The sequence below is a fragment of the Neolamprologus brichardi genome, chromosome 5 (genome assembly GCF_056152115.1).
Source record: "Neolamprologus brichardi isolate AB-2024 chromosome 5, ASM5615211v1, whole genome shotgun sequence".
In the NCBI taxonomy this organism is placed as follows: Eukaryota; Metazoa; Chordata; class Actinopteri; order Cichliformes; family Cichlidae; genus Neolamprologus; species Neolamprologus brichardi.
In genome coordinates this window covers 2,932,295-2,954,258 of record NC_142108.1, presented here as the reverse complement: position 1 = coordinate 2,954,258, position 21,964 = coordinate 2,932,295, and the positions used below count along the sequence as shown (strand labels likewise).

Below are 21,964 nucleotides of genomic sequence, written 5' to 3'. Positions count from 1 at the left end.
GGGGAGAGCCATGCAAAACTGCTATAATGAAGAGAGGTGCACACTTTGGAAGGAGTTAGTTAAAGAAAGTTAAAGAGGAACTTCCTTTGGATAGGAGTTTCCGGACAGCAGGGCCTTTGTCTGCTTTACTTCAAGCCAGCCACAGTATACTCTACCTGACATTTACACAGCCTCTTAGCTGTAATAGCTCGAGGTGCAATAGGTCTTCTCAAGAGAACATGTGGCAAATTCCAGTCTCACTATATTCAGCCTCTCCGGCTGACAGATCCACAGTTCAGCTCCTCACAGCCGGCTGAATCACCTTGTTGTTCCCAGCCGAAACCCTGCCACTGATCAGCCTGAAGATTAGATGAGGCTCTGGCATTCCTGGCTGCCCAGCTCCATCTGATTTAGTGCTCCAGACAACAACAGGCAAATGTGCTTCTGCACAAAGCAGGGAAAAATGAACATGTCTGATGGCTTATGGGTTGCACTCTATTGTGTGAATCTGAGCTGACCTCTAGATCAATAGGCCAGGAGGAGGAGAGACTACATCCCTCAGCCTCCAGAGATGCAAAGGCTGCTCTCTTCACTAATCTCATCTCCACTGTATGCAAACAAACACACCATGAGCTATCATTATTAAAATGCTTTCAGCAGACAGAGACTCTGTGGTAGGAAATCACAATGAGGTGTAATTATCTTGCTGCTGTCACCAGAGCTTCTTTAAACTATGCTGCTGCTTGCCATCATGCTATGCTATATTAGCATTTACATATTTTACACAAGACTGAAATTACAAAATGCTCCAGCCCAGCTGTTCCTGTGTCTGTGCTCGCACCCATGAAGTCAACTGGCAACCTAAATCTGCCAGCACAGGGTCCAGGTCCTGTAATGAGCGAGCAGAGACTAAATCAGTTGTGGCTGATTGTTGGCCGAGGCTGTTGGGGAGCAGTTGGCGTCTCTCTTATCTGTATTTAAAAGGCAAACAGATCGCTGTGTTTCCCTCCCTCTGGCTGTCCTTATGGTTTTTATGTGTCATTTATTCGAGTGTGTTTGGGCGTGCCTGTGTGCTCAGCTGGCAGATGCAGTAAAAGTGAGAACACTGCTGCTTTTAAGGAGAAGAAAATAGAGCACCTATTTCTTTCTCCTGCTCTGGCTTTCACAACACTCCACCGGTCCATTAAACCCAAACACACTGACCACCTACCAAGCAGGAAAAAGCTGCCCCATTGTGATGAAGGGAGAAGTCACCTAACGTCAGGTTGCCTGCCAATTTAACCTGTTTAATTACAAAACTAATCCTTAGTGTCAAAGCTGACGTAAATCCTTATGTGTGGTCGACAACATGACAAGATGCTCTTATATCAGGATGCAGCCATTCACAGCATTTTCCAGTATAGTATAACAGCTGGTTATAGCCAGTATAGTCACAGGATTGCATGAGTTTTGTTATTTCTTCTTATTTTGTGGTCTGCTTCCTTAAGAATTTGGCTAGGTGGTGGTCACCAAAAGGTGGAGGATTTTCTGTTAAGTTGTGTTGAGCAACAGTCAGAGCTGCACACAACCATCTGGACACTGCTCTGACACAGAGCATCATGTATGACTAGCAAGTGTAGCGTCATGTAGATCTAGTATCACAGAAAAAGGACATTCCTGTGTTGGACAACAGGTTGAGCTAACTTAGCTAGCTGACTGTGTTTGCTAGCTCTTTACCAACACCAATACCATCACTTAAACTGACACATTACAGACTGGAAACCGTGCTTATTAGCATATTTTACCGTCACTTTTTGTTCAATTTAAAACAAAACGGACTGTTGGACTGACAGTGGCTGGTTCAAAACTGTGAACATAGTCTCCAGTTTCCAGTCTCATTGCTACAGGTATATAAAATTAAGCACCTAGTGATGCAACAGGTTCTCATCCCAACACGTAAAATAGCTACGATTGTGACAAATCGTCACTATTTTACACATTGGGAATGAGAGTAGGCGGGAATAGGGCTCGTTCACGGTAATATCGGCATAATGTTGCGCAATGATAAGAAAATGAAATATCGCGATAGAATATGGGTAAAACGCGCATGAGCAGTACCTTTGTTTTCATACGCACATGGCGGAAAAAGAGTGGCGGCGACAGAGAATGAGAAGGGCGAAAGCGGATCGTTGAATGAAACGGATGAACCAGAATTGGTTTGTAAAAATGCTGCAACTGCTGCTGGAACTGGTTTAGCTTTCGTCCGTCAGATACACAACAAAGCACTATTTTTGGTAGAGCGTGCTAGCGGGCCGTCGTTATTACCGTGTTTTTTGGAAAATGCGGCACACTTAAATTAAATCCTTTGATTTTTCTGAAAATCGGCAGTGCCCCTTATAATCAGGGCTGCACATAAGTGGTCTGCAGGTGCGCATTCGCTGTCAAAATAAAAAACGCGCACCAGATAAGAAGTTGCAACGTGCGTTTGTGTACATAAGATTTTCTGGAGGAGGACAGACATTTGTTTAGAACTCTTAAAGATGTCGAAGAAGCTCCTTTAAGCAATTACTTTGGTGTTCCTCCACCTCCAAAGAAATGTCAGGAGTCCGAACCGCAAAAGAAGCACGTATTCTCAGAAAAGTGGTTGCAGGAGGTGAGCTGGCTTCAAAAAAATGATGAACGCACAGAGATGTGGTGCAGAATATGCCGTGAAAATCCCACTCTGGTGGACAAAAACAGTGCCTTTTATATGTACACAAACGCGCGTTGAAACTTCTTATCTGGTGCGCGTCTTTTATTTTGACAGCGAATGCGCACGTGCTTATAATCCTGTGTGCCTTATGTATGAACTCTGGTTGTGTTTACTGACCTTGAAATGATTTTATGTACACGGCGCTCGAAAATCTGTCAAATGTTTTAGTACGACTTTGCTAAGCTATGAACCCGCACCGCTTGATGGATTGTCGGAGCATTACGGCTATCGTAGGCAGGAGCCTCGCGGAGTGATACGTACTGTGCTTCAACATAATATTACCGTATTGCGTGTATAACCTCTTTTTAAGTTTTGTGGATATTATACATGGTTATGCTGAGGATATGTCGGCCAGTTTCCACTGGAAATGCTTTTTGGTTAAACTGTCAGCGAGGAATTTGCATTTCCACTGTTAAATTTTTATATAACTTTAATGCACATAAAAACAGCTGCTTGTTTAAGTGAAAATACATTGATAGTTTTTTTTTTTTTGCACTAATAAAGTTATGGAGTTGTAAAGTATTTTGTCAAGTGTCAATTATATCGTCAGTTATATCGTTATCGCAAATTTTCAAATGTATATCGTGATAAATATTTTTGGTCATATCGACCTGCTCTAGGTGGGAATGAATCTATACATGAGAAATAAAAATAATAATAATAACAAAGCACTATCACCTTAATCTGTTCACTTTCAGATCCTGAATCAGCTTGGAATACACTTTGTAACGGCCACAACATGAAGCTATTTTACTGTTGATTTATCAGTGATACTTTCATGTGTTTGTGTTGGAATGGACGGCTTGAGCCTCTGCTATATTGGAGTATAGTGAGAACCCAGAGCACTTTATAAGGACGTGGACGGATACCTTTTGCGTTACTATGAGACGCCTCGGGTGTGACAAATCATCGGTATGTTACACGTTGGGAATGATAATGCCCTGAGTCATGCAGTCTAAAAACTGTGGAAAAAATGAAACTGCTTATGAAATGATTGAGGGTGAAAGACTACTGAATACCAGTAAGTTGCAGTGAAGTAGATATTCAGACAAGGAAAATGTCAGCCAAAGCAAAGTAGAGAGCAAATGAAAAGAATGAAGGGATAATTAAAATGTACATAAAACAAATGAAAACAAGAAAAAAACCAAATGAAAACAAACACAACCCTAGAAATCGGTACACATTTCCTGCTTTTTCCATTTTTAGGGTGTTTTTTTTTTCATTTACAGACATACAGCTACACAGTTCTTAGAAAAGAATACTTTTCATTATCTTCATAGGTCAACTAATAAAGATGTTTGTTTTTAACCGAGCTATCAAGGAACTGTTCAAAAGCCACCAATAAGGAAACAGCGGACTATGGAGTCAACAAAGAACAGGACACAGATCCCAGGGGACGTTCATCACACACAGTCGTGCCTCGATGCGCAGATGCACAAACGTCTTAATGTGTTTTCAGCTGAGAGTTGGAGTACGCTGAAGCTGTGGATCAGCTCATCTGAAGATGCAACTGCATTTTGTATGTGGCTGAGACAGGAGCCATGGAGACAAGACGGAAATAGACGCAGGCACTTAGGAAACAGCAAACATGATCAGAGCTGAGAAAATGAAGCACGATGTATGCTTGGACATGATGTGCCCGCACCGAAAAACGTGGCTGATTACATAAGGCCAATGCATATCGAATTATCTCTGTACTGTATTGTGTCGGTGAAGACGCAACCCCACCCCGAACCCCCACTCCCCGAACTCAAACACGGGTATATTCAGGGCATTGTGGTTCTGCTTCCTTTCACTGCTGTGTAGGAGTTGAATTAGACCAAGCTGATGCAGTGTGGCAGTGTTGTGAAGGCTTGAGTGAAGAAAAGAGCAGCAGGGAGAAGCACAAAAACAAGACAGGAAAGCTGAAGGAGAAGCGAGAGGGGGGAGGGGTTAGTAATGGTGAGGAGTGGGTGAAGTGGGCTAAGTTAATGGTTGGAGGATATTACATACAGCGATAATGAGAGGGAGGGACAGCTTAATTAGGGGGATGATAGACACTGGGAAGCAAAGCTAAAGGGTTATATGGAGCAAGAGCTCTATTACAGAGGGGAGTTGGGGACATCATAATCCCTGTGGCCTTATAAGTAATTACTATGTGATAGTGAGAGAGAATGGTAAAACCTATCTACTGTCAGCAGAATTGGAATTAACTCCCTAACGGTTCCTTTACTGCAGCATGGTTTAATATGTGTGTGTATGTGTGTGTCCGTGCGCGTGTGTTAGCTGCACTTCTAGCCTTTAAAGATTTAAGTGGGTGACTTTCAGAGTGAGCGCATTTGTGCATATTGAGGACATTTTTTTCCAGGCTGCACTTCTATAAAGAGTGAAACGGTTTAGGTGTAGGAGATGCGTTTAAGGGTGCAGGACTGTAACACCCCTCCTCTGGGCGTATGGATATAATATCAGCAGGAGGTAAGGTTAGTGTACTTGAAAATTTTAACCCAGCAAGCAGGCTGGCATGTTTTTTCCTCCTGTCTCATAGACAGATGCGCAGTAACACGCTGCTCACCTGCTGTGGTACAGCAACATTCACCTTGTTAGGCAGAAGAAGACTTAGACTAACATTACAGGTCCCTGAGGATCACTAGCTCCAGTGCTGCACACAGTAATTTAGCACGCTGTTTACTGTGAGTTCAAGCAGACCCTTTTTACTCACCAAAGTAAGTCTCTGACCTGACCTGAAGAAATTCAAATTTCTTCCACTTCGTGTTGCTGTGGCTGAACCAGGTCAGATGTAATTACAGACCTGCTGAGCGGCGAAAGATTCATCAGCCACCAACTAAGTGCAACACCTCCACTGAAACGCTCGGAAAAGAAGTGAGCAACACAAAAATAACGTGAGACTGTGTGTGTGTGTGACCGCTTTATCAGGTGTGTTGGGTGTGGCACCGTACAAAGTGTTGCATTTAAAGTACTATATCCTTTCTCAATGAGCTGTCACGCCGAGATTATGGGTTTCACGCCATAGGGTAAAAGACTCTGAACAAACTACACCACAAAGTACTCTAACAAGTTACCTGTGGTAAAGTAACTACCACTGCTGTGGTTGAATAAATATCAATTTTTGAAAGCAGTAACACAAGCTGAGCACACCAAGCTTACACAGAACTACTGGCATCAGCTGCAGTCCACAACTGTTGATTGCTCTGTAAGTAATCTAAATATTAGGGCTGGGCGATATGACCCAAAATTCATATCTCGATATTTTTTACCTGGACGGCGATATAAGATATATATCTCGATTTTTTTTTTTTTTAAAGCCATAAAGTAAGAACAAAAAGAGAGTTCTTAGTCAAAGCTGTGTCCCAGATGTCACACAGGCACTTTTATTAACATAGAGCATAGATGTACATAAAATTTACTCAAAAATAAATTATGAGCATTTATTAAATAATAATTCTCCATAAATAAAAGAAAACAATGTTGTTTTTGTGCGTAACAAAAAGCTCACAATTGTGCAGTCAAAATGTAAACTAACAGACGATGAGCATAATAACAAAGCAGCCGCTCTGTTCCCAACTTCTACTGCGTGACTGACAGCATTGAGTTTGAAATCCTCTTCGTAATCATGCCTCTTAACAGGTGCCATTTATGGTCCTTATACACAGTAGGGTAATATTACGTTGAAGCACAGTACGTATCACTCCGCGAGGCTCCTCGGTAGCCGTAATGCTCCAACAATCCATCAACCGGTGCAGCACCGTAGCTTAGCAAAGTCGTACTAAAACATTTTTGACAGATTGCTGAGCGCCGTGTACCACATAAAATCGGTTCGCGGCCATCAAGCACAACCAGAATTCATACATAAGGCGCGCTGTCAACTTTTGAGAAAATGAAAGGATTTTAGGCTGTGCAGCGCCTCTGGGCTGCATGGCGTTAGTGTGGTTAGCTCGTTGGCGTGGTTAGCTAGCTAACACGTTGACGGCGTCCACGGGGCGATGCGCAGTAACTCGTTAACGGAGATTTGCCGTGTCCATCTTGTCGCTGCCTGCAGGTGAAGCGATGGGGGAGGAGGGGGAGTTGTGTTCAGTGAAGGAGAAGCGAGGCCGAGTAATGTTGCGTAAAGAGAAAAGTGGACGAAAGAGAGGCAAACTTGCGGCTCCACAAGTATAATTATAACGTAACATAGACTATATCGATATAAAGGATATTGTCACATCTTATATCTCGTATAAAAATATATCAATATTTTTTAAAAACTCGATATATCACCCAGCTCTACTAAATATCTATTATTTTACTTCATAATTCATTAAATAAAGTACGCTGTGTACTTCCTGGGTTATTTCTGGCTTACTACCATGCTCAGTCACCACCAAAACACTCAGAACTTCAATCCAACAGCAATGAGTCTGTGTTGAGTAAACAGACAGAAATTTGCATCGTTCTGCTATTTGTGACTATTGCTGAATAGATTATACACAAACTGCACCTCATTAAACACAGGAAGCTGCAGTACAACTTTGGTAACGATAAAAAAAAGCATCATTGTCAGTCGAATAAACAGCTGTGAAAATGTATTTATAACTAGAAAAGTTACATTTTAGAGTTTTGAACACACTTGTGTCTTTATACTGTACATTGCTGCAGGACCTTCGTTCAGCCTCTGTCTGAAACGCTCCATTTTAAACTGTTACTCAGACAGTTCATGACCGATGTAGAAACCTAAAGAACTGTTGACTACAAATCGTCAGTACAGCCGCTAACAAGACGTTTTATCCTGATAGGACTTCACACTGTGTCTCTGAGTGAAGATTCAACATGTGAATACTGCTGAAATCACAGAATCACCAAGACTTTAAAGTGTGGCTGGAGATTTTGTCAGTGAACCTCTTTTTGTTATAAAATCAGGATTTAGCAGTGAAAAAAAGAAGCCTGGAAAACGGTGTGAAACTAGAGTCTGGTTTACATTAGTCTTCAGTTCATTTACGATGTTACGCTGGTGCTGAAACATGGAGTTTGACATGAGTGAGTGTTGCCCACCTTGTAATAAACTGCTGGGAGAAGCTGAGCGGACTATGGAGTGTTTCCTGAGTGTTTCTAATGAAGCACTCAGGTCACTATCGGTGTAAAAGTGGGACCCTGTCAAAACCAGATCACTACATCTGTGCTTGCTGATCCACCAGCTGTGGGATAAAGAAGAGCTGGCCTCTAAGAAGACCAACACACCAAGTATGTGCTGCTTGTTGAATGATGTAATTAAACACATCCACACACCGCTTGATTTTTGTTTGTTTTTTTCACTCTAAAACGTTATCACTTTGCTGCTTGTGAGTTTTCTTTGGTGCTGATTAAAATGCCTTTGGCAAGCAAAATTATTTCTCTACAAAGAAAAAACCTTGACTTCTTTTTGGGCACACATACTCCACACTCCACACTCCACGCATGGACATGCACCACAACTAAAACCACCAACAGAGCCTAACTGTGGGAAATATAGACTCAACTGTGACCCCAAGACATTATTTTAAGTGAATACAATACTGTTTCCAGCCATGTATTCAACAAACTAGACAACTACCATAGGTGGAGACACTACTTGTTTCCATATCACAGCTAACTCAGCTGCCATGCTACTCAGTATGCAGACAGTGCTGAGAGTACAGTAATCAGATATACTGACTTGTATACTGGCTGACGGGTATACAGTTCGGCCTGAAATGTACTCGGGCACAGATAATGAGGACAGCAACAATGAGCCAAAAACAGAAGCAGCGCAGGTGCATGTGAGGCTGCAGCAGAAAAACAGAGTCATGTAAGCCAGGCTACACTCTGGTTTCAGTAAACTGCATACATAACAGAGCAGAACGAGGCTACAGGCCAATATTACAAAAAGAAAAAAACAAAAACTCAAAAAAGCAACCAATTTGTGTCATCAGCAGGAAAGATCTAACCTGGGGACTTTCGTGCAAACACACACACACACACAGTTCATTACCTAGTGTTTGCTAATCCTACTCCCGATGCTTCGACTGTTTAGTTAAGATAAGAACCTTTTGTTAAAACATGTGCAGCCCTGCAGTTTTTCCCCTGCTTATTTTCTGATTTACTAAAGAGAAGTGAAAGAATCCTGCAGTTTCACTTTATATTTCAGAAAATCATTCACAAGATGAGTGAACGCGACATGAAAATGTTTCTCCCAGACACAGTTTGTGAGGCGTTCAAGGCACTACAGGACGACACTGTAAAAAAAATTGTAATATGAAAGTATTTTATTGTGTATTTTACAGTTTTGTAGTGTTTTTCTAGAATATCATTAAATTTACATAAATAGACTGTGATTTTACATTTCAAATGTAAATTAACATAAAATCATTGTAAATGTAATAAAAGATAATTTTGTTTTTTAAATATATTTGTCTGTACATATGCATATTTAGATTGTTAAAATACATTCACAAATGTATCATAATTTCACAAATATTGTCCGTTATTTGAAAGATTGAACTGTTAAATTCAAATGTAATGCTATGGAAAAATATATAAAATGATTCTTATTAACTTTTTTTACATCAAATAATGTTATTTAGGGCGATCGTGGCTCAAGAGTTGGCAGTTTGCCTTGCCGGTTTGAGCCCCGGCTCGGACACTCTCGGTCGTTGTGTCCTTGGGCAAGACACTTCACCTACCACCTACTGGTGATGGCCAGAGGGGCCGATGGCGCGATATGGCAGCCTCGCCTCTGTCAGTCTGTCCCAGGGCAGCTGTGGCTACAGCTGTAGCTGCCTCCACCAATGTGTGAATGTGAGAGTGAATGAATAGTGGCATTTAAAGCGCTTTGAGGGTCTCGAAAAGCACTATATAAATGCAATCCATTATTATTTAAACCAACTGTTAACTGTATATTTCTGTACATTTAAGTATTATTATTCATATTGCCGCATTCATTGACCTTGTTTATAGGTAATTTCATTGTTTAATCACATTAAAATGTTCCTAATTTAATGTTTAAAAGCACTTGAAAAAGGCAAAATCCCATGTAAAACAAACTGTATTGTCATTACTGAAAATAACCGTATTTTCATGGGAAAGTTATTTTCTGTTATTTTCTGGTATTATTTTGGCGCCCCAGCTGCCAGAATATTACTGGTTTTTTTAGGATTTTTTTTTTTTACAGTGTACAGTGTCCTTACTGTTACTATCAAGTTAAAGAAATGTTACCTGCAAATGAATTTTTGTTTACTTCACAGCAAAAATGACAAAAAAGACTGACTCTGTGCTGAAGTGCATAAAAACTAAACTAATGTGACTATTCACTGTTACATTGATTTTAGGCAAAATGTTATTATCTGTTGTTCATTTGGTGAGTTTCTTCATACAGCTGGTGAACAATGTAAAATAGTTCACTCTGCATAGACATACATGTTTACTGTGTCTTTTGTAACACAACCATATCACCCAAAGCATGTGCTACCAGCTGTCAAACAAAACTGTGACTTTGGAGACCTACTGCCAGATTGATATTTTTAAGTGCCATTTGCCTTGTCAGGAGATGTCTCATCATCCCAACAGCACTCACTGACTGACACACACACTGACGCACACATGTGTGCACACACAGTATTATCAGTTGTAAATTTCTTGCTAACATCAATAGGAAGGAGCTCAGTCCTTAGTTTGCCTTACGAATAATGGGTGTGCTGGTGTTACAGCGAGGCAGGCATTGATTTAACATAATGCACCACTGCGAGCTATGCACAACAATTGGCTGAAATGCGATTTATGTGTGTGTCTGAGCATGTGGGTGTGCGCACACAAGGAACCAATCAATGCATGTGTAGACAGGAAAAGATGCGAGCAGGAAGAAGAGGTGTAGTGAAAGAAAAGCAGAGGTGTTGGAGGTGAAGCCTTCCAACTAGAAGAAAACTAATGGCACTACCTTCAGGTTGGAATCCCACAGAGGAAGCTCTGGGTAATCTCTCAGCCTCACCTGTGAAGTCAAGAAGTTGGCACTTTAAAACTCTGCACCTCACTGTCTTATACATGTGTAGAATCCTCAGATTTCATGACCTGTTCAAAGATTGCACCAACTCAAACTCGTTTGTCTGTTTAGTAGGGACCATGGGGCCATTAAAATAGCATGTTAGGCAAGTGGACTGACCATTTGCAGGCCATTTGGGCATGTGATGGGCTTTCCATTGATTAAGTTCACTGGCCCCTGGCTGGCTACAATGAACACTTACAGATGAGTTGTCAAAAAAATCTATGCTCAAATGTGAATCAATGCTAAGATTCATTTGCAACAATATTGATGCTAACAGTGCCATCTTTGCCTCCTCCAGCTGACACATAACTTTACAGCACTGCTGCACACAGACAGGCACAGAGTAGTTAATATTCATAACACTGAACAACACAGTAGCATTCATTTAAAGAGGTCAATAAAGCTCCGGTTTCAACAACATTGAAGTATTAAACAGTAATCAGAAATGTTAACCTGGCTGATGCACACATTTAAGTTCGTTTTTTAACTATTAGCAATTATCCGATATCAAAATTAGCCATCAGTTATCACTAACATAGTAGCTAGTGGACTGCAGGTCACAAATGGAACATTGAGCCGTGACAGAGCAGATTAAAGACACACGAAGGACTGGTGTGGTTCTGGCTCTGTGGAGCAGCAAGGAAAACATAGCTGAGTGTGGAGAATTGATCTGAGCAAATAAAGAGTAAAATGCAGAGCAGAAAATAGATGGGTTTCAGGCCTGAAGAGCAGAGCTGAGGAAGTGAAGGGCTGCAGATTCAGGGAGAAGCATGACAGGTGGATAAAAAAGAGGCTGCAGGCAGATGATAAACCTTAAATTTTCAGTTTTACAATGCAGTAAACTTGTTTATTTTAGTATAACTAAAACTCAATTTTACTCAAGTTTTTCCATAATGTTCTTCTTCGACAGTATCTTGACGCATGCTCAATCATCCAGGTGAGTTAATCCCAAAAGGTTGATTCTGTTCATCTGGACGTTTTCAGAGGGAGAAACGTTTCGTCACTCATCCAAGTGACTTCTTCAGTCTCAGCTGACTGCAGGTTTTCCCAATCTTATAAACAGTACATTACACAATGACTAAAACCAGATCCCTGAATGAACAATGGGTTGTCATGACCACTGACTAACAAACACTGATCAAATATCACTGATCATGTCCATGGGGAAATCAGGTTTCCCCAAACTGTTTATAAGGTTGATGAAACCAGCAGTCAGCTGAGACTGAAGAAGTCACTTGAATGAGTGATGAAACGTTTCTCCCACAAAACGCTACGTCCAGATGAACAGAATCAGCCTTTTGGGGTTCTTCTACAATAATTAAATAATTAAATGTATTGTGTTGTTTGCTATACTCTTAGTTTATTAGTAGATTCTAAAATATATTTTACCTTAAGGATGTGTAATGAAACGTTCTATTTTCTTTCTTATTTTTTAAAATCTAACTTATTAAAGAAGAATTAGTTGAAAATTATGTTAATTGTGCAAGAAATGATCTCTTTACTATAGTTTCTCTTGTTACAGGATGGGGTCAAAATCTTACTGTGGGATTGAAAATGGTGTTGTAACAAAATAATAAGCTGTAGCTAAGTGAAGGGCAACTGGTTGGCAAGTGGTTGCAGGATGTTGCTGGCAGTTGATAGCTGAAATTGGTCACGAAAAGGTATAAGGTCCTGCAACAAAAACCACCTTGCAATTGCTTTGGTCATTGACTGGAGTGGTTGCGCAAACCGGAAACTGAGAATGCTTCCCTCCAAACTAAAAGTTGTAAGTTGAAATGTGCTGATTTCTTTAGTAAGGCATATTTGTACTTTGACGAGGAACAGTCTCTGTTTCAGGTTTGCAATACAATACACAATACAAGATTCACTACGCCTCTGTGGTTAGTTTTTGAGTGTTTGCAGACAAGTTGGCATCTTCTACGCAAACTATCGGCAACCACTGTAATCTGCTCGCAACCAAAGCAATTACAAGACGGTCTTTGGTGCAGCACCTTTCTTGCAACAGATTTTACCTGGCAGCAACCAGTAAACTCCAGCAACTACTTCCCAACCAGTGGAGGAACACACATTTTTCCCTAGTGTCTGAGTTGGCAGGGTTCGTCAGCTAGTCTCTGGGCCCATGTGACCTGCGTGACCAAGCCTAAACTTGCAGTCTCTTCAATGGCCACCAAGGGGTGATCACTCTTTAAATAAATTGTCTTCTACCAATTGAAATGATAGTTGTTAGACTTGAAACAGTAGTTAACACTGAGCAAAGGGACCAATGTTTCTCCTGGGATTTCTCGACATGTTTTATGTAAGTGTAAGCTGAGCTGAGAATTTCCAACTTTGGAGCAAAGAGTGAAAGCAGAAGAGTGACAATCTCCCTGGGGGAGAAGGGAAGAGAAAGAAATGTCATTCTTCCTCCTTTACATCTGTGCTGAGCCTGAACCTAGACAGACTGAAAACAGACAAGCGTGGTGAATATTGAGTAAGTGACCTTTTGAGATAAGGCCTGGAAGGTCGTTATATTCACTGTCATCACTGTCATGAGGACTGTAACAATGGATCCATCATCATCAATCATTATTTCACAGACTGTGGAAAAAGTTTTGGAAAAGAGAACTAGTGAACTTTGAAAAAACAGGTAAACAGTCCAAGTCAGTTACAACTTTATGGGAACCTAATAACAGCTCAACATTAACCATACCTTGATGGAGGTTTGAGTGTACAGCTTTAGGTTAAAACTAATTAGAGAAGTGCAAGAGAAGTGTACTACTAGTATAGTAACATTTCATCCACTAGTTATAGCCATCTATAAGTATCCCCAGTGCATACCCTCATAACCTTTAGCTTGGCAGGCCTGTGTGTGTACGGCAACTCTGTCCGAGTAGGTATTTGTCTATGGAGAGGGGTTTTCAAATGATGCAAACCTGCTCCTGTACAGTTCTTCAAAATCCCCAAATAACTCCCAGTTTTTTATCTAGCATGTTTATCTTGCACTTGATGCTACTTCATGCATTATGCATATTATTATGTGTCATATGAAAACTGTTTGTTATGTTTACATGTGTTTATTTATTTTACTGCAGCAAATAGGAGCAGAAGTTCAAATTTCATTGTATTCCTAAATACAGGGACAGTAAAGACTTTCTGATTTTTGCACTTTGCTAAACATGGATGATGCTGTGCAGCTGTCGAACGCTGACTGGTTGACAAGTGGGCCACAACAGGGAAGGGAACAGCAGAGTTCACCAGGAATGGGAGAAGCACACAATACAACACATCAAAGATTTTTAAAAAATACAGTTCGAACAGACTGTGACTGCACTGGACACTGTTCATTGTTTTTAACACTTTGTTTCTCTTCACCCCTTTGTAGGTTATAACTTTGCTCTTCTCTCCGACTGGCTGATGGGCCAACAGCAGCACAAGCAACAGTAGCCCACAGACTGCTTGTACCACATATTTTTGACACTGGTCCCATTTGACAACAAGTAAACAGGCTGTTCGTAAATGCTAAAGGAACCAAGCACCACCACCTCTGAACCACCGCTTCTTCTTTAGCCTGCATCAGTTCTACCCAAGTTTATCCAATTAATTAGCAACTTGTTTTATGAACGTGCACCTTACAGCACAGGTTTCCACTAGCCGCCCATGGCTTCACTACATTACTTTTTAAATAATATTGGACTCTCATTCTCATTCATTTACTCTGTGCTATTCTTTAGTGCTATATCACCAATATCTCCCCTTTCTTCAAATCTCTAAACAACCATTAGACAAGTGCTGTCTTTTAGCTTAAGGATGTACAAGAAACTATATTTCAATGTGTAAAGTCAGGGTTTGGAAGAAGTAATAAGTTTGGTATAAGACATAAAAGCACTTCAGTTAACACAACAGTTACTCTCAAGGGACAATGAATGTGTGAGGTTCTCTTAAAATAGTTTTTATGTTAGCCTACCGGACACTATGGAGCCGCTAGCCTACTTATACCAAGTCACAGCCACTAGCTGAAGTTAAGAGCAGGTAACTTTCTCGAGGTTTCCATCGTGTCGCCTGAATAATGGAACGAGTCCTGAAACGGCGCTAGCTAAAGTACCAGCATTACTTCCCAACTGAGCCGGGAGTCACGTCTATCAGGGAGAGCGATAACGCTTCCATTCATTTCCCCCTCCGGAGCTACTTACTTTTCCCGTTTCCGTCGCCCCTTTTCCCGGCGTGTGTCGCCTCAGTTTTTCCCTCCTCTCCTCCCTCTGGTACCGAGATGGAAAGAGGGAGAGAGGAAGAGAGGATGGAAGAGGAGAGTCAGGTCCAGGCGGAGGAAGATGAGAGACGAGGCGCGCCGCTAAAAGCTCCCACCGCACCGGGAGCTCACAGCGGAGGAGCAGGCGGTAACACGGCTCAGATCCGTTTACACAGCCTGATATATCGCCATTATGTGGGTCAGAGATGAAGCATTCATCTCCAGATTTCATCGCACAAGTTCATATTCATTCCGTGTGACGGTATAATCCGAAAGGGGGGGCATGTGTGTTAACCTATATTTGGCACAGGAGAGCCCACTGACACACTTGAAGTGTTTGAAGTGGAAGAGATAGACATTGCGTCTCTTATAGACATGAGCAGAAGATTACTGGTCTTTGAGCTGAGATGAGGAGATGGTCTGAATACTTTATGGCGCTGTTATAAATTAGGTAATGCAGTTTCCAGTTTCACTGATATCTATTTGATCTCCTTAAAGCATACTTAGATCTTATTTTCTAGAGCAGACATAGCCCTGCACACTAACATGGAACATAAGCTGATCTTTTTTCTTATGATATTTTACATCAAAGCAGGAAATGCAGAGCTGGAATCAAAGTAATGAATGATGGCTGCATTCTGTTTAGGTTATGCTTGGCTTCTGCTCAACTCAGATAGGCTTAGAAGCAACGCGCTACACTTTTGTGCTGCTTATTGATGTTATAATGTTATGTTATAAAAGAAATGCAACACAAGATTGTAGGTTAGGTCACAATATCTTATTGCGCCAAATGTATTGACATTTATCACACTAGTACTTAGCTCATACTGAGTTAGTGTGAGTACTTGAGGCGTTTTCACTAGGGCTGGGTATCGTCACTGATTTCTAGAATTGATTCGATTCCGATTCACAAGGTCCTGAATCGATTCGATCCACGATTTGATTCAATTCGATTTAAATCTGGGAAATTTTGCCTCAGACAGTCAGAAATATTATAATTCAGATCAGTACATTTACATATTTTTGTATCTATAAAAAGGAAGCTGACACTTGTGAGACTTTATCAAAGGTGTGAGCATCACAGCAGATGCCTTTGTGTCAAAGTAGCTGAAGATAAAACACAGAAAAACATGAAGGTGGTTTTCCTGGCCTGGGATTTTATAAAAATATTCTGCAGTAGATCAAAAACGAAAGAAAACCATTAATCAACACATGAACATTACCTCTGACGTTACCGCGGTTTTATTACAGACACAGCTAAGCGTTTTGCATTTTGCATAATTTTAAAAAGTTTACATTTGTTTAGTATTGAACGGCAGAAATTAGGTTTTCTTTTCGGAAGAATGTAAAACAAGACTAGACTGGTAGACTGGTGCGCAACAAGCAAGCGAATAATGCAGAAAACAGACAGACAGAGAGAGAGAGAGAGAGCTGTGCATGAAGTGTGATTTTATCCTGGTGGAAGCAAAACAGCAAAACTGAGAGTGAATTCATGACGATGTTTATGTGAAGCTTAGTTTGGATCTTCTTTTGCTGCTGGTTCGGTCAATAATGTTTGGAGAGAGATAAAACTAACTGCTTTAGAATCAGTGTAAAAAGGGCGTAAACACAAAGCGCGGACCCGCCGAAACATCAGAATCAGCGAGCTGTCGGCTTTCAGCCCCGACCGTGTCCGTGCCGTCAGGTGAGAAAGGCGACATTTCACTGATTCTGATCTGCGGGTCCGCGCTTTGTGTTTACGTCTTTGTGCAGAAGCCGTGTACCTGCTCTCATTTACTGTTTTAAATGTTTGGTGGTTGTTGAAATTTTGTGACGTTTCACCTGAGATTCTGGAATTTTGGGCAAAATACATTTATATAAAAAAAAATCGATTCAGGATTTTAATGAATCGATATCACGTTATCCAAGCCAGAATCGATTTTAATCGATGAATCGATTATTAAAACCCACCCCTAGTTTTCACACCTATAGTTCGTTTAGTCTGGTCTGATTCGGTTTTTACTGTGATTTGGTTTCTTTTCACAGCGAGAACTCCAAGCAAACCAAAATGTATCACTTAAAACTACATTAGAGGTTCAGTCTGGTTTTTGGGACAGATGTGTCTGGGGCAGGAGGAGTAAAAGTGAAAACAGGAAAAAGGTGTTATGTTCTGAACTATCAGAGAACATGGAGAGTTTAGGTTCATTTCATGGCTTTTTGCTAGCCCAACAGATCTTTTCATGTATATAGTACCTTACTGCATCCCAGAATACAAAGCATGCACAGCATACGGGAGGTTGAGGTCTGCAACTGTTTGAATCAGTTGCCAACTTCAAAGTTACCTTGCTGCATCGAGATGGCGAAAGAACAGCAATACGAATGACGCCTTTCGGTCTGCGATCAGTTTGTGATTGAATGGGGTCAAGTTGGCAGTTACATTAAATCTGTTTGTGATATTACAGCAATTAACTGATAAATATACCAAAATCACAAATCCATACACAGACATTAATAATAATAATGGATTGGATTTATATAGCGCTTTTCAAGGCACCCAAAGCGCTTTACAATGCCACTATTTATTCACTCTCGCATTCACACACTGGTGGAGGCAGCTACGGTTGTAGCCACATCTGCCCTGGGGCAGACTGACAGAAGCGAGGCTGCCATATCGCACCATCGGCCCCTCTGGCCAACACCAGTAGGCGGTAGGTAAAGTGTCTTGCCCAAGGACACAACGACCAGGACAGAGAACCCGGGGATCAAACCGGCGACCTTCCGGTTACAGATGCGTTTCCCAACCCCATCCCGACATTCACGTTAACTGCTTACATTCAGAGTCCAGCCAGAACCTCAGAGATCTGAAATATAAATTTATTTTTACAAACAGTACAGTCAAAGACCTGATGCTGGTTTCAAAAGATTTTTTTTTTCCTGTAGTCGAATAGAAAAAACGGTTTCTGTCTCTATCTCTATAAAAACACTTTGCTGATGAATTTATGGGCTCCGTAATTTGTTTTGGGTCAAGTTGAATAATAAATAAATAAATAAATGTTTAAATCTTGGTCATATTATGTTTCAAGAATCGTCTGAGATTTGTCTGTGGCATGAAACCACATGCTCTGTGGCTGATGACTTGCCAATCACAAGTCATTAGTCAATAAATATGCAGTTTCACAGTTAGACCCACTGCTCATCGACACGTCTGTGTTATCTGCTACTAAGATGGAGACAGCACATCTGGAGAATTTAATACTGTCTATGGTTGCCTCCCACCAGAGGGTTGACAGTGTTGCATGCTCAACATCTGGCCTCTGTAAATGCTTGTAATTAGTGAAAAAAATGAAAGCAGTCACCAGGCAACCACCAATTTTTCCTAGTCACAAGCAGGTTACCATTCTATTTTTACTCTAGTGTCACAGGAACTAGTGAAGCCCTGTTGAGAAGCCTTGAGCTGAGAGTTTTCACTGTTGCCTTGCATCTCGGTCAAATGGATATTACAGGTGACGTGTTTAGCTGGATGTCCAGGATGTGGTGCGGGGGTTGGTCAGCATCAGTTAGCTATCCACAGATTTCTCTTAGAGCTACAGACAAAACCTTTTCATCAGATGATGGAGGAATCTGAGAGAGTGCAAAAATGAGTTTGTAATTTCTTAAATTAAAAACGGTGACTCTCCAGTCACCATACCCGGAATTAGCCTTCTCCTTGACTATAAACAAGATCTTATATAAAAGAACATCAAATTGTGCTTAATAAGACTTAAAACTACTGACTGAAATCTGTAAGAAAAGTGTTTCTTCAGATTAACTATCCAGGGTGTCGAGGGTCATGTTCTCATGAATTTCTGTACACCCACAGGTCTTTTATAAAATGAACAAGTCATGTGTTGCTGGTGTAATCCGATTACTTTTTTCAAGTAACGAGTAAAATGAGGTATTACTATTGCAAAACAAGTAATTAGATTACTGTTACTTTCCTGTAAGCGTGCTGCGTTACTGTGTTACTAAACCATAATTTTGTTTGTGCGACGTCCGTGGTAACAGACGTGTGCAGATCAACAATGGATAATATGGAGTGCAGGAGAGAGTGCGACCATGCAGCGTTTAAAGCGTGGACGTACTGACATTACTTTGAATTTGACTCTGTAAAAAGTGACAAAAACATTAGCGTCTGCTGTTCACTCTGCGTGGGAAGAAAACTTTTTTCTACAGCAAAAAATTAAACTTCAAATCTGAGCGAGCACCGAGCACGCTGCCACGGGAATGTGACATTCACTGAGAAACCCCCGGATCCTCCCACTGACATGACCGCTGTGGCACCGGGCAAACCTCCACCCGCCCCACTCCTGCTAAACAGGTGACAATAGATTTAAGAGACAGGACTCAGTGCTGCTAAATCTTTGATTTTATTTATTTTTTGCTTTATTTTACTTGCATCTATTTGAAAGAGTGAGTGTAAACACAAAACATTATTTTAGTTTATAATCTGGAATATGCAGAAAATAAGTTTAACAATGTTCAACAATTTATTCAAGTCAGAGAATGTTGCATAAAATTAATTTTTTTACTTAATGCAATGTGCATAAAGTTAAAAGATTCAAACTAATAAAAACAATTTCATATGATGGATTATGCAGAAAAATAGAATTGGGCTGAAAGGTCTGTTGCTTTATTATGTATTCAGGTTGTGTATCATGTTTTAAAAAGTAATAAAGTAAGTAAGTAATTCTCGAAAAGTTGATTCTGTTGATCTGGACGTAGCGTTTTGTGGGAAAAACGTTTGTCACTCATCCAAGTGACTTCTTCAGTCTGAAGTTAATCAGTAATTAGTAACTAATTACTTTTTTCAAGTAACTTGACCAACACTGGTCATCACACAGAAGGAAAGTTTAAGGTTTTGTGGCTTCACTCTCTGGACCCGGATGCTACATGCATCTTTTATATACAGTCTGTTCTGTGAGAGTGTGTTTGTACAGTTGGAGCCAGCGCACACATACCTGCTGATGCTCCCAGGAAAATAAATTATTAAAGTTGTTTGTTTTTATCTGTTGTACAAATATGTACAGTAGCCCTGACCAAACCCATTTCCCTGTAGACATGAGCCAATTTTTGTGATTTTCAACAATATACCTTTTTAAGGTATGTTACAGGAAATCAAATGTTAAAATGAGATGAATTACGAATGTTTGAACTTCCTGTTTTTTCTATAGTTAATATAGTGTCTTCAAAAATTATGTTATCACTAAAAATTGCAGACATGTAACTAGAAAACATTTGTAAAAAGCAGTGAGCTGATGCTGTCCTGATGCATTATGATCAGCAGCTTCACCAAAACAATATGGAGGCTGTGTACATGTGGGCTCACTAAAAATACTTTCACGGAAGAGCGCTATCGCTAATGCTTTATTTATGCTGTGGTACAGCCTGATGTCTAATAAAAAAGCTCTGTTTCTAACTTTTCCTTCTATTTCTTGCTTTTCCTTTTAACATGCTCCTGTTTTAATTTATGTTTGTTTTATTCATATTCATGTGACATAGAAACCTGCTTAGTCCCTTTGAGTCATGCCCAGCTGCGTGAGCAAATGAACCAAGACCACAATGGATCAAAAGATAGGTGAGCAGCCAGCAGTTTCATTTATATGACAATGAGCAGTAGCCCTTAGTACAGAGTGGCCTCACGGGGCCTCACAGCATCAGCTGCACTGTCCAGTACAAGCTGCGGATTTGAAATTGGTCCACACTGTGAAAGACATTTCAAGTAGACAGGAGACTTAAAACTGATTACAAAAACCATCACTGCTTGCTGCTCCTCCACCTGGTGGCCTCTTAAAGGCAGCTGCATAGCTTTCATGGGCTGAAACTCTAAACAACAGCAAGAGCACGATCAGAATATGGAGAAAAGGTTTGAAATGTGCTGTTAGCAAGCAGTTATATCTAAAACATGATAAGTACACAGCATGCATTCACAACAGCCAGAGGAATGAAAGGTTACTGTCTACACTGCTAGAAGTCAAACTAATTATATGATGGCAGTATACCTTTTTGAAAGCTAAAAAGTGTGTATGCATTCCCAAGTGGTAAAAGGGAGATAAATGGACACATTTCTGGTAGTCCGAGTTCAAAGAAATGAGTCTGTAATGAAAAAAATAAATAGCTTTTAATGTATTTTGTCTTGTGTGAGCCACAGTGGTGCAAAGGTTAGCACTGACAGACAAAGATGGTACAAACAAAAAGGAGCCAAGGAAGGAAGGAGGGAAAAAGATAAGACAAAGACCAAAAACGTCACAGTTTATACGAAACAGCTTTTCTGTCTGATTTTAAGATAGCGCCACATCCACCACAGCATTTAAAAAGGATTCTTCTTTTCAAACAACCTCGTTTGTCCTTCAAAACATGTTGTTCTTTGTTTGACATCATGTGCTCTATGCAGTGGCTTATTCAGTGCAAAAACATAAAAAAATTTACTGCTGCTTGTTCTTTACAAACCACACTGAGCAGAAGCAGCTCTGGTTCTGGCTTTTATACATAATCTTCTCACATAGTGTTTGAATGTTTCTAGGCTATTCAATTCAATTCAATTTGATTCAATTCAATTTTATTTATACAGCGCCAAATCACAACAAGAGTCGCCTCAAGGCGCTTTATATTGTAAGGTAGACCCTACAATAATACATACAAAGAAAAAAAACCCAACAATCCTATGATCCCCTATGAGCAAGCACTTTGGCGACAGTGGGAAGGAAAAACTCCCTTTTAACAGGAAGAAACCTCCAGCAGAACCAGGCTCAGGGAGGGGCGGGGCCATCTGCTGCGACCGGTTGGGGTGAGAGAAGGAAGACAGGATAAAGACATGCTGTGGAAGAGAGACAGAGGTTAATAACAGATATGATTCAATGCAGAGAGGTCTGTTAATACATAGTGAGTGAGAAAGGTGACTGGAAAGGAAAAACTCAATGCATCATGGGAATCCCCCAGCAGCCTGCACCTATTGCAGTATAACTAAGGGAGGATTCAGGGTCACCTG

At 40.6% G+C, this 21,964-nt stretch overlaps 1 protein-coding gene across 4 annotated transcripts in view; it reads right to left on the bottom strand.

Moving 5' to 3' along the window:
- klhdc8a (kelch domain containing 8A) overlaps window positions 1–15,021 on the bottom strand; it is a 70,291-nt gene extending 55,270 nt beyond the window's left edge. For 3 of the 4 annotated variants that reach the window (XR_015719070.1, XM_087841247.1, XM_087841248.1), the window contains exon 1: window positions 10,632–10,737. Coding sequence is in view for 2 of the 4 variants with exons in the window: in XM_087841247.1 (XP_087697373.1) it covers window positions 10,632–10,737 (106 nt within the window). In the remaining 2 variants the exon portion in view is untranslated. Of the gene's footprint in view, window positions 1–10,631; window positions 10,738–14,905 lie in introns of those variants that run through there. The other variant, XR_015719071.1, reaches the window with a different exon arrangement.
- Window positions 15,022–21,964: the final 6,943 nt, after the last annotated feature.